At 41.2% G+C, this 13,156-nt stretch overlaps 1 protein-coding gene across 1 annotated transcript; it reads left to right on the top strand.

The window, feature by feature from the left end:
* Positions 1–6,638: 6,638 nt before the first annotated feature.
* On the top strand, positions 6,639–12,108 carry LOC135475421 (myogenesis-regulating glycosidase-like). Its single transcript, XM_064755309.1, has 2 exons — positions 6,639–6,658; positions 9,318–12,108. Exon 2 carries the CDS (start codon positions 9,359–9,361, stop codon positions 11,378–11,380), a length of 2,022 nt encoding a protein of 673 aa, XP_064611379.1. The 5' UTR covers positions 6,639–6,658; positions 9,318–9,358; the 3' UTR covers positions 11,381–12,108.
* Positions 12,109–13,156: the final 1,048 nt, after the last annotated feature.

The following is a 13,156-nucleotide window of genomic DNA, read 5'->3' as shown; positions in this document are numbered from 1 at the left end:
CGCGCCAAACTGCGTAAGAGAGGTTTATCCGTTTGGAGGCGGAGGCGTCATGGTTTGGGGAGGGATTTGTGACCAAATGAAGACGCAGCTGGTTATTGTGCAAGGTAATCTGACTGGCCAGCGATACGTTGATGAGGTACTGAGACCTGTCGTCGTTCCTTTCCTCCAACGACAGCCAAGAGGATCGATCTTGCAACACGACAACGCAAGACCTCACACTGCCCGCATTGTTACAGACTACCTCGAGACCGCAAACGTCATCGTGTTGCCCTGGCCAGCCAACTCAACAGACATGAACCCCATTGAGCATCTCTTGGATCACCTTGACCGCCGTTTGAGACAGCTGGTGCCTCCTTCAACTAACCAACAGGAACTTGAGCAAGCTCTGTTAAACCTATGGAACGTTATCCCTGTTGACGTCATCCGGCGACTGACGACGTCAATGCGGAGGCGTGTGCTTGCTTGCATTGATGCCTAGGATGGCCACACTCGCTACTGATGACTGTAGTCCTTCATTTCTGTGGATACTGTGACTTTACATGCACTTGCCAGTTAACTTTACATTTGTGTAATTTTTTCTTCTGACCCCTTGTCTCTTTCATTGCGTTTTGTGGCCAATTGAATGCCAATATTTTAAAGCCTTTTTGAGAGAATATTTCACAATGATTCTTGTTTATAAACCAATCTTCTTAATTCTTATATCTGCCTTTGTTTTTGTTTTATGGGCTCAAGAAGTGGGTGAAACCTTTCTTTTGCCTGGTAGTATATATCACTATCTTATAATTGACAGAATCCCATCATGATGTGTGCTTAATTAAAAGGGCTTGCACGGTCACATTGACGTGAAAGGCAACAAAGCCTTTTTCAGGCCCCCTACACACTTGAGTTACCATTCATAGGGTGTCTCGTCGCTCACTGAGTTGTTCCAGTAACATGTATTTAAAATTCGCGGAAACCATTTATTAAAAGTGACTAGATATTCAAACTGGTACAGCCTGTTTAATTCTGACAAATTTTTATTTATCCTAAAATTGGATAACTATATGGGCAGTGTATATGGCGTGTACAAATATCGCCTTGTAAAAGCTAGGGAACAAATACGCATTCTGCTGAATAAAATCTCCTCCTGGGATATATGAAGAGTTGTACATGTGATAAACTTATATACCAGGATAGTACTAAGTAAAACATTATATAAAAACATCATATAAAACATTTCTTTCTCTTCTTCCCAGCATTTTTTAAAAGTGCTGAATGTTTCTCTTCATGCCTCTCCGACCTAATTTCTTATACTCTTTACACTTTCTAAGTTCTTTGATGGTTTGTGTTGAAAGTTGTTTTGGAAATTGGTCTTGTTTATTGACCCGGGCGTCCATTACGGTTGACAACTGGTAGGCGAAGGATTCGGGCTGTATGCCCTAAATCCATGCAGTGTGTGTTTCCCGCCTGCATTATCTGACAATACAGAGGATCTTTCTGATGAATTTGTGATTGTTTTAGTTTGTTTGACGTCACTCCCATCCACATTTGTCATGCTATCTGGCTGCAGGGCGAGTCCATTGACTCAACACAAATACACAGTGCTGAATAAATAAGAGGCCATAGCACTAGACATGACTCCAGGCGTGTCATCTGATTAAATTGTTCCTGCTCTGTTATCTGAGATCAAATGGAAATTTCGTTTGACTTATCGGTGTTAAAGTGAATCGTTTGTAAAACAGAGCATTGACAAGAAGACAATAATCTGGACAGACTAAAACAGAACTATTGAACGACATAAAAGTGAAACACCTTGGTACCCGCCATAGTGGGTCCTTTCATCTAATTATAAACTCGGTCATGGGCCTCCAAAAATTTGTTGGTACCCTTAAGTCTGAGTTTTTATGGAAATTTTTGATAAAATATTAACGCAATTGGTAGTGTCTAAAATTATTTAAAAGGTAAGTCAAAAAACCCCAGAGATCGCTGTGTTAAAACGGTATACGATCACACACTATCTGTGGGCTCAGACATTGACAAAACTCTGCTACAGATTCAACATCGAGACCTCCGTGTTCTGGTGCTTAGTGTAATAGCGCAGCACAATGTCACAAGAACCTCTCACCAGTACAACTGCTTTGAGTTCCAGTCGTACGTAGAAGGGTCGTGGATTTCCTCTGAGCTCAGATCAAAATGCTGGTCATCGTCGTATAAGTGAAGAGTTCTTGAATACTCCAATTAAACAATATCACCATAATCATCAGCATCGCGTCTGTTATGTATCAGACGGTCCTCAAATATTTCACGTTCAGTTAAGCACGATACATACCTCTGATGTAAATGTAAGCGTTCGTCATTCGTAGGCTTTAACATTCGTAGACCATGATCAGGCCTTCCAAATGGATAATAGTAAGATAGAGATTTATCTCCTTTCAGATTGTATACCATTGTCCTCCATGAATACGTCAATCAATAAAACAGTGGAGCAGTTAAAAAATCAATGAACCTATCAATCAGCATATCAGTCAAGCAATCAATCAATTATTATTATATGCGCCATTTATCAAGACATCACTCACATAATAATTCATTATGTTTTAGCGAAGGTGTCAGTAGTGCCGATTAATTAAAATCGAAAAACATTAGTCTTTGTTGTATGAATAACTTTATTACATGGTGTGACGCTGAAAAAAGGAAAGTTGGAAAGGCCATTTGTCGATCATGTTGAACCGATATGAGGTTTTTGATTTTCCAATTTAACGGCCGAACTCACAGCATCCATTGCCAGAAATGTCCATGGGGGCTGAAGGAAAAACGTGCATTAAGTATAACACAAGCTATGATAGGATTTCATTAAATCACAGTGCTAACTAGACAGCTGAAAACTATTTATATCAATGGGACTTTAAAAAGGATAAAGTTTATGGCTGGGAAATATTTTTACAGGTAAACATCTTATTTCCGCATTCCAAATCGTCATAAAGCGTTGCTGTCTGCACCACTTTAACGGCGAAGGATCAGATACAAAGTTAAAGCAGGAAGCGTACTATTGGTGTGTTGCTTTTGATTGTTTGTTCTTTTTTTGTTGTTCTTGTTTGGGTTTTTTTGTCGCTATACTCAACTTACTAAGAATACTTAAATCACAATATTAAGGTTTGTAAAGCTGTAATCCATCCAGCAATAGCCGGTTTGGAATACCTGCTGTGTTCTGTCACACATTGTGATGTCACATTATATCCCGTGTGTGGGTACTCACAAGTAATACACTGCCCACTGGACTCAAATCCGCTATCGGTTCGTTTGCAGTATCTTCGTGGGCGATTTACAGTGAAGTCATCCAGAGTTCTTGAACATACAGTATTCCAGTCCTCAGGGCAAACTTAAACGTAAAAATATGGTGACTTTTTGGCAAGAGGGAAGAAGAAAAAGGTATAATGTTGGCTAAGAATTATTTCAATTTTCGCTCTTTAGCTTCCACACTTACACGTCTCTGTTCTTGCAAACCTGGTTCCCGGCATCAGGATTGCAAGTAATTCTGAATAATTAATATACAGTCTACACTTTCCGAGTCAACAGAAATGTAACCAGCGCTTTCAGTCGGACACCATCTGAACTTCGCGAACTGCCAATTTTGCGTCACTTGACTACGTTGCTAGGTTTGAGTGGACAGCACTCTGCATCTTCACAAACTAATCGCCCAAAGTATGAATTTCACAATCGAGACTATTCCACTATACGGCATTTCCATGGTGCCAGAAAACCTGTTAGCAGTTTTTAATTGTTCCCCCGTTTAATTAAGGTTTCATGCAACCCTGTTTTTCTGATAAACAGCGTTGACATGTGGAACGCAGCAGTTCCACGTGGAAGGGAACAACGTGTGGTGGTCTATTGGCTATCGGTTCAGGTTCAGTTTTTGTGGTTGTGAAAATGAGACAACCGCGATATATCTGAACCCAAGCTACGTTTTGCAACGGTTGCTATTTATGTATTAGCTCGTACCAATATCTTTATTTACATCTTTACATACAACACTTAAGAAAATCGTACCGCATACACCTTATAATAACTACATATAACTACATTTTCCGGTGTATTTTTCCAAATTAATCCACTAGTGATATGATCAAATAACGAGTACCAACATCTTTATTTATTTCTTCATTGTTTACAGACAACACAAAAGAAAACCGTAACTAATACAGTTCATTGATCTTTTGAAATATTATCAATCTGAGGACAAATTTAATCCTCTGTCACACTACTCAAGTACACAGGACAAGATGCTTATAATATATCGGGTGACCTTATATTAATCCTAAGTGTAAGGAAATTGCACTTTCTCTCCGTGAAAGATGATATATTTTCGTAGAAACTTTGCCGTTGTGTCTAAGGCATGGACAGTGATATTGAATGATACCAATAATGTTTTATATGATGATGTAGCACATGTTTAATAAATATATTTGCACTAGAATTTGGTCTGTTCAGCTATCAAACGTGATCATTCAGGATTTTGATCTTATTTATATTATCATAATTCTGATTAAATGCATGTGAATGGATGAAAACAGACAATTTACCTTCAAATAAATTTATTAGTCATGTATTACATCCTTAATTAGAACATTATTATACAAAGACAATATCTACGGAAAGATGGTCCCACATGTCCAGCATTTCCTCCCTCCATAATGCTGGCCGCCGTTGTATAAGTGAAATATCCCTAAGTAGTGTATAAACACCAATGGAATAAATAAGTAAGTCAAATACCTATTAGTCAAATAATTATTAACACCCTTTTCTCCTCGAAAAAAATATTTAAAACTACGTGTATTAGAGCGAGTGAGTGAGTGCTTCGGGTTTAAGGTCATACTTAACAATTTTTCAGCCGCTCTTTTATCTAGTGCTGCTTCACTACCTAAGGCAAGTTAGCCGTCCCACCCCAGTCATTATACTAATACGGGTCAACCAGTCGTTGCACAATCCCCTTAATGCTGACCGCCAAGCGAGGAAGCTTTCCTTCTTTTAAGATCTAAGGCGTGACCCGACCCAGAATTGACCCTGGATCTACCCTACGGAGGTAGGGCTCTACCAACGGAGCCATCGGGACGGGTAAAGTGCATTAAGGGGCTCTCACACGGAGCCGAGTTCGGCCGATTTTTAGTGCCGAGTGCGCCACGTGTTAAATTCGTAAAATGTCGAGGAGACTCGGGCGTTGTCGGCGAAAGGTCGTGGAGTTGTCGTGACTTGTCGTGTTGATCTGGCCCAGTCCTGGTACGTCGGTTTTTTTTTAACATGTTGCAAATTTTTAGTACACGTGCGAAAATATATCGTGGTGTAGACGTAGAGCAGTCGTTGTATTCGGGACTCTGTCGTACAAGTCGTGCTGCAGTGTTACTGTTGTCGTAGTACAGTCGTATTGTCTAAATCGTTTGTCGATCGGGGGAAGCTTGTGTTAGACCAAGAACAGTCGTGACATTGTCGTAGTAAAGTCGTATACACTCCTGTATACTCGTTGAACACTCTTGGATTAGTCGTATTGTTGTCGTCGTCATGTCCTACTGCTGTCGTACAATACTCGCGTGTCTATCGTAGAATCTCATAATCACATGATCAGACATTTGCATTTAAAAGGGGAGGGGGCCTCCGTGGCTCAGTTGGTTAGCGCGCTAGCGCAGCGTAATGACCCAGAAGCCTCTCACCAAGGCGGTTGCTATGAGTTCAAGTCCAGCTCATGCTGGCTTTCTCTCCGGTCGTACATGGGAAGGTCTTCCAGCAACCTGCGGATTTTCGTGGGTTTCCCCCGGGCCTTGCCCGGTTTTCTCCCACCACAATGCTGGCCGCCATCTTATAAATGAAATATTCTTGAGTACGGCGTAAAACACCAATCAAATAAATAAATTAAAAAGGGAATGAAGTGAATTTATCATTCAGTCTTAAAAATGCCTCTATGAAGGAAGGGGAAGTTTCGCGTGGCAAGTTCTAAAATACCTGGGGCATCATCCTCTCTTCCTCATCTGATTCTGTCAACATGTTAACAGTAGACATTCTGAATAAAAATGATCACATAACTAATGTTTAATATCATTGAGAAGTCCTACTACTGGTGGAGCGGTCGTACAGGTCGTGCCTCTATTCTACTGCACTCTTCCTTCACTCGGTCCGGTCGTAGAAAGGTCGGGCTAGTCCGGAACGAGTCGTGGGAGTATCTTCCTGTAGTCCTACTGCAGTCCTGATTTGCTCGTACCTAGGTCCTCTTTCATTCCCCACCAACCAAGACAACCCCCCGATTAAACAGGACAGCAGTAGGACTATACACGACAACAACAGGGGTTTTCCCGATTTTTGTTACGGTTTAGTCCGCCTCTAGTCTTAAGATAGATCGGCCTCGTGGGAGAGCTATTTCAGAAGGCGCGTCCTAAACTGGTGTCTCTGCTACTGCTTGAAAGCCATAACTGAAAGCGTGCTAAAAACTGACCTAAGATATGCATGCTCTGTAGACGTGTGTTATTGTCAACAGTTGTGAATGCTGTTGTTTGTATTACTGGCTCGTAAGTGTGTCAGAGCGGGTCTCAATACTCTTTATAATTCAGCGGACGCGGCCTGATATCTGCACGTTTATGGCTCATTTCATACAGAAAAGACCACAGTCGGAGGGACCGTCTTATAGGTTTCGCAGGTAAGCCGAAAATTTTCACTGATCATGTAAGCTATACAAAAAACGGAGCTGATGATGTAAATCTCGTATCGTGACCGCCCATAGCCAAATCACACCCCGGCTACTGGTTAGCCAGCATTGCATGTGTGTAATGTACATGCTCTGGAACACCGGTAATCCGTTGACACTTGTTTTTATTTATTTCATTTTTATTATTACAATTTTACTCCATACTCAAGAATATTTCACTTATATGACGTTGGTCAAAACTATGGTGTGAGAAAATTGGGCAGAGCGCGGGGGGAACCCACAGTTGGCATTTGTAATAAACTTTCCTTATCAAACATGAATTGATTGCTGCATTATATTTTCTGTTATAATTATTCTTAGGGGAGTCATGGCCGAGTAGCACAAATAACTTTAGGACTGTAGCCTTGTGCTGTGTAGTTAACAGTTTTGAGATTAAGCCGTCTGAAGAGCAGGACTTGTTGCAAAACTAATGCGTTACATTAATGGGATTGGACATTACATGCATGGATAACCTGTTCGATAAAGCGTTGGTTTAACCGGCTCTGGCCAGTGAGGCCCCGAGATCTCGTTAATTTGACTGGGGCTTTAAGTCAGGTACAAATGAGGAAGGATGACGGTTTTCTTTAGACATTCTGATTTCTTCTAGACATAAACTTAACAGGCGTCTTAAAACGTTAAACATCGCAGGGCATAGACAAAACAAATTTTGTTGGGATGCTTGGCAAGCCAGTAGCCAGATGTGTATTCCAACACTATGTGCAAATGTTTTTGGTAGATGTGTATAGAATCAAGCATTTGTTCTTGAAAGTTTTCAACCAATCCGGCCTGTTTACTGAAAAATGTTGTAAGAAGTCTTAGTATAAACATAGGATACATCCGCGACTCTCTCTTTCTGGTTCCAAATGCATCATTCTGCGAGACTAAAATAATGTCAGGCTGGTTATCTAAAAAAGTGCTTAAAACATGACCGTGTAGTATTGCATATAAATACTGGTCAGCTGTGACGATCATCAGAAAAATGTCTCTCCGGCATCATTCTGGCATTTAGTTTAAAAAATGTAATCACATGCGAAACACATTAAGACTGCCACCTCATTGCCAGCTTAATATGAGGTAATTTTAATAAATCTGCAAGTGTATTATAGTGTCACAGGTAGAGCCATGAAGAAATCTTGTTTTGGTGACAGTCACTGAATCGTCGGTAAGAAACTGGCACTTTGGTTCGTGAGGGAGAAGTAGTGATAGTATGTCAAAGGGCTTATGTCCCGTATAACTACTGGTCATGATACCATAAAGCTCATACTACCTTATTATACCTAATGTATACACATTTGTGCTGGAATAATTTATCAGGTGTCTGTCGACAACCTACATCATTTGATGACTACCAAATTGGGTTAATATATTTCTGCCTTTTAGAATTTTGAACCAGGAACATTGAATGTGTTTAATATGGTCTTTTAAAACTGTTGCGTTGAAGACAGTTGAAAAGCAAAAACAGTTGGGCACATAGCCGCGGGCACAAGGAAAGTAGCACACCATGTGCGTGATGTATTTGCTTAAGGAATGAAAACACGTTGTAAATTGAAAACATGGCCTGTTCACTCAGCTCATTGAATAGTACAAGGCTTTGATTGATGTGTATATATGTGATATGTGGATGATGAGTCGTCAAAAAATCCTAATATTAAATCTGTTGTGAAGCTGTCAATTGTAGATATGCAATATATGTTCTCCATTACTGCATGCGCCGTAAAATCTAAATTACCGTGAATTCGCCGGGTGTCTGAGAATACAGGAGCTATTAACACCTCTCTCGTTCCAAATTAGGGCGGAAATGGTCATTTTAGTTGCTGCCAGTCGCGTATGGTTTAGCATATTATTTAACGTCTACCGCACTAACCGACTAAAACAGGCACTGTTTTATTACATGACTGGTCAATAAAATGAACTAAAATAACTACCTACTTGATCGAGTACAATAAGTATCATTTTTTGGTATAACCCAACCCTGGTTTGATCCCCAGTCTCACGACTTAAGGCACATGTTCTAACCATTAGGCTCCCTAATCCGTCCTAAATTTATTTCCGTCTGGCTTTGAGTTGTTTCCTATCCTAAACACCCATCCCCAACCCATACCCTTTCATGTTACGGCAATAATAAATATGGCAACATTCCTCAGAATAATTAAGTTATTTACAACAAAATCATCATCGTTGTTAACGGTATAATCTCAGTCATTCATAAACCCAATGGGAAGGAACTCTCAAATAAATCAATCAATCTAATCTAAGCAGCCAAACCATCATACAATCAACCACAGCCCCAAATCTAAACTATCTACTCAATAATTAACAGTTTAATAAACCATAGCTATGCCAAGTTGTTCAAACCTGTCTTAAGACTTAGCACCAAATTTAACTCAATTTTGAGTCTTCAGTTTTGTACCCTGCTCATAATTGTCTGATAGTATATTAAATATATGAACTAAATCTGCTGCTGCTGTTCATTGGTCTCTGTACAACTATACTGATTGCTGGGTTTTGTTTAAATTGTAAATATGTAATATGAAATAATACGGGTATTAGCTTATACACTTTTGAGCAACCGGGCCCTGGTATCAATACGTTAATCTACTGTTTTCATTAGTTCTGTTTCCAGGGTCGTGTGGTGACCCCATTGCTGACGTTATGGCAAAGCTGAGCGGCAGAGCGACGGCGGGTCTGGTAATCGTGGGCATATGTATTGTGGGCGGTTTAATTGGTGTCATTATCTACCAGACGGGGCTGAGAAACTCAACTGACCCCACCACCAGCGTTGTCTCAGCCCAGGGAGGGTCACTGCCAGGGCTAGACCTGGTCAAGGAAGACTCGGACTACTTCCTGCAGTTCAAGGGCAACGATGGTCGCGGTTTGCTTCTGGCCGGGATTGGCCAAACCTTAGGATCGAAAGCTGAGAAGTGTGAGTCTGATGACGACAGTAGCTTGTGTAGAGAATGGACTGACCGCGCCAAGTTGACCATAAAACGACGTGACGTCAATGACGTGCAATGTTATGAGGTCAGCTGGCAAGCCACGAGGTGCGTGTCTCAAACTCTCCGGGACTGTGTTCAGATGGCTAAGGCGCATTGGTACGGCGGTGCTGAGGACTGGTATCAGTACTGGCCACTAGAATTGTGGAGTAGAGCTGAATCACCATATGTTGCCGGCGATTCTTACGCTCGTGACATAGGAGGCGTCATGGAACGTTATTTTTTCAACACGAATGGTTTTGGTATATATATCGATAAAGAAGTTCCCCTGTACGTAAGCATTAATAACACAGGAGACAACGAACTTTGCCTGGCGTCAAAGTACGCCCCACCATACAACAACTTCGACAACAGTTTACCGCATCTTAACTATACGGTATGCAGGGCGAGAAACGTAAAAATAATACACGAGTACATGTCAAACAAGTACTTTAAACGGCCCGACAAAATACCTGATGAACGGCTTTTTACAAGTCCAATCTGGTCAACATGGGCTCAGTATAAAAAAGACATTAATCAGTCAACCGTCATGGAATTTGCCAACGACATTTTATCTAATAACTTTCCACATTCTCAGATCGAAATCGATGATGACTGGACAGTACATTACGGTGACATGGACTTCAACAGAGCTAAGTTTCCAGATCCGGCTGGCATGGTAAAAAACCTCACGGATATGGGTTTCAGGACAACAATTTGGGTTCACCCTTTCGCAAACATTGACTCGATGGCGTTTGCTACCGGATCCGTCGAGAGATATTTTGTCACGGAACCAAGAGGCAAAATTCCAGCTTTAGTATCATGGTGGCGTGGAAACGCTTCCGGTATTTTGGATGTTACAAACCCAACCGCTTTTCAATGGTATTTGAACGACTTGAAGATGCTGAGAGACAAATATAACATAAGCTCATTTAAGTTCGATGCAGGCGAAGTACCGTGGCTTCCGGCGGCTTACAAGACAAACCAGACGTACCGTAACCCCGACGACTACACTACTCTTTGGGCGGAGCTGGCGTATCAGGCCGATACGGAAGTCCGACATCAGGAAGTCAGGGTTGGAAGCAGATCTCAACACCTGCCTATATTCGTGCGGATGCTCGACAGAGACTCTAACTGGGATTATGACAACGGCCTAAAGACTCTCATTCCCGTGACATTCACATTCGGTTTATTGGGATATCCTTTTGTTTTGCCCGATATGATTGGAGGAAACGCTTATAATGGCAGTCTAGAAGGACGTGCATACCCTGAAAAAGAACTCTTCATTCGGTGGCTAGAGCTGAACGCCTTTCTACCAAGCATGCAATTTTCTATTGTGCCTTGGAATTATGATGACGAAGTTATTAACATATCGCGTCGATACATCAAACTTCATGAAGAATATTCCCCGAAAATTATCCACTTGGCCCGGAAGTTCAATGAGACGGGGGCCCCAATCATTCGACCGTTGTGGTGGATAGCTCCTAACGATGAAGACGCCCAAACAATTGACACAGAATTTCTGTTGGGTGACGATTTAATAGTGGCTCCAATTTTAGAGCGCAATGCCCGCAACAGAGACATTTACCTCCCAGACGGAAGATGGAAGGACAATTTAAGAGGGGGCGAACTTGACGGCGGACAGTGGCACCGAAACTACTCTGTAGCTCTCGATGAACTGGCGTATTTCACAAAAGTGTGAACTTTCGGCAACGTTTCCTCTGGGATTGGCCTATATAGGTTGATTCACAATGGGGACAACCCTATGGACCTGTTTATATTCGGACGTTATTTACGGTATTATATAATGTTGACAGCACCAGTGGGATCTAGTATTACCATACAAAAATTAGATCGTAGAGATGAAGCAGCTAATTATAACGTACGCACACTTTAACGTCATCCACGGTAATATCTGTTTAAAATTTGTAAAATGTTTCAAACCAAGATCCTGTGTAAAATGAGAGCTTCCAAACTGGCGAGATATTTGTACATCGCACTGATTTTGCCCTAAGCTGCATAGTGTGACAATCTTTGCTTTTATTGAAATTAATTTACCTGTCATCGGTAGCTTTATGTTACGGAGAGACAAATGACACACTTTTTCTTCTGTATCCCATAAAAACTCTCTATTTCTCAATTTTCTCCCTCGTTTGTCGTCTCTCGATATCATTTTGTGAAAGGTTTTTTTCCGACGCCTATGATATAGTAAATGTAAACAAAAGCAGTTGACAAGTTCGCTCTTTTATTTCTAAAGGTAAAAAAAAATACCGCTGTTGCCGTGTGACTTGCCAACTATCTTTGCATGCAACTCCACTATTAGGGACATTGAGGATTTCTCTACGACAGATAACTGCAACCGTTGTCACTATCAAAACAAATGTCGTTACAAGATTTGACATCTAGACAGCTTTTGTGACATATTTGCTTGCCTATTGTTATGTATGACTGTTTAACGTCTTCATGTACTGTTAGTCTGCGGACCTTTGTGTTGTATGTTATAAGCATAACAGGCCCTGTTATATATGTACAGTGCGGACCTGGCCGAAAGCACCTTGTTCAATGCTCTGTTTATTTAACTGGCTGTTCATTGGCTGTTAATTCTGTGTCTAAGAATAGTTGAATCCACCTGGCACGTATATAAGCCGTGTTTTCTGTGCAGAGGGGAGGTATTTTTGCTGCATCCACTGGGAGCCAGGAGAGTGTGCGACGCTCTCGTGTAGAGTCCATTATGTTTATATGAGCTGGTGATGCCAGTTTCATTTGGGAGGACAGTTTTTTATGCCGGCACCGTTTGTGTACCACAGTAGTACTGATGTCTGGTTTATGTGAATTTCTGCGGAAGTCACGTTTATTGGTGTTCGGATCTTTATTATGATTATACAGTGTGGACTGTGTAATTTGTTTAACACGCTGACCTCACCTGACCGACAAGGTCGTCAAGGACTCTAAACTGAAGTTTTCGGTTTTGCAAAGGACGTTCGTTCTGCCACAAGGTGACATTACTCTACGTCTCTGAACGGCTCGTTTGTGAGTTTCTGCGGGAGCTGACTGTTCTAAAAGTGGATTATACCTCCATGTCTGTATTTACCCTGTGTTGTGCTCTGCGGGTGTGACGTCATTCAAAGGCTTGACTGTTCCAGTTCTGTGTAACCTGTGTTCGTGTTCGCTAACCTGGCGAAGTACCTGTCTAGGACAATTTGTGACTTGTGTGAATTGTGTGTTTATCCCATGGTCTTTACGTTGGATTTCCTGGAATACATTCCTTGGGATGCAAAGGTGAACTGGAAACTTGTAAAGATCGGTAATACTGATGTGTGTGTTGTTGTTGTTGTTGAACTGTCTGTAAAACTGTACGTCTCATTTTATATATAAAGCATTGTTTACATTGTAATATTGAGTCACTGAGTCTGTTTTCTGTTGCTGTTTTCAATACCGTAACACTATCCTTTACAATGTCACTCTAGTTAAAACGTTT

This window comes from Liolophura sinensis, chromosome 9 (assembly GCF_032854445.1).
Source record: "Liolophura sinensis isolate JHLJ2023 chromosome 9, CUHK_Ljap_v2, whole genome shotgun sequence".
NCBI lineage: Eukaryota > Metazoa > Mollusca > Polyplacophora > Chitonida > Chitonidae > Liolophura > Liolophura sinensis.
The sequence above is the reverse complement of the archived record's forward strand: the minus strand, read 5'-3'. Positions and strand labels throughout refer to the sequence as shown.

Coding starts and splice junctions, on each gene's coding strand:
- LOC135475421 (XM_064755309.1), top strand. CDS start 9,359: ATGGCAAAGCTGAGCGGCAGAGCGACGGCGGGTCTGGTAATCGTGGGC.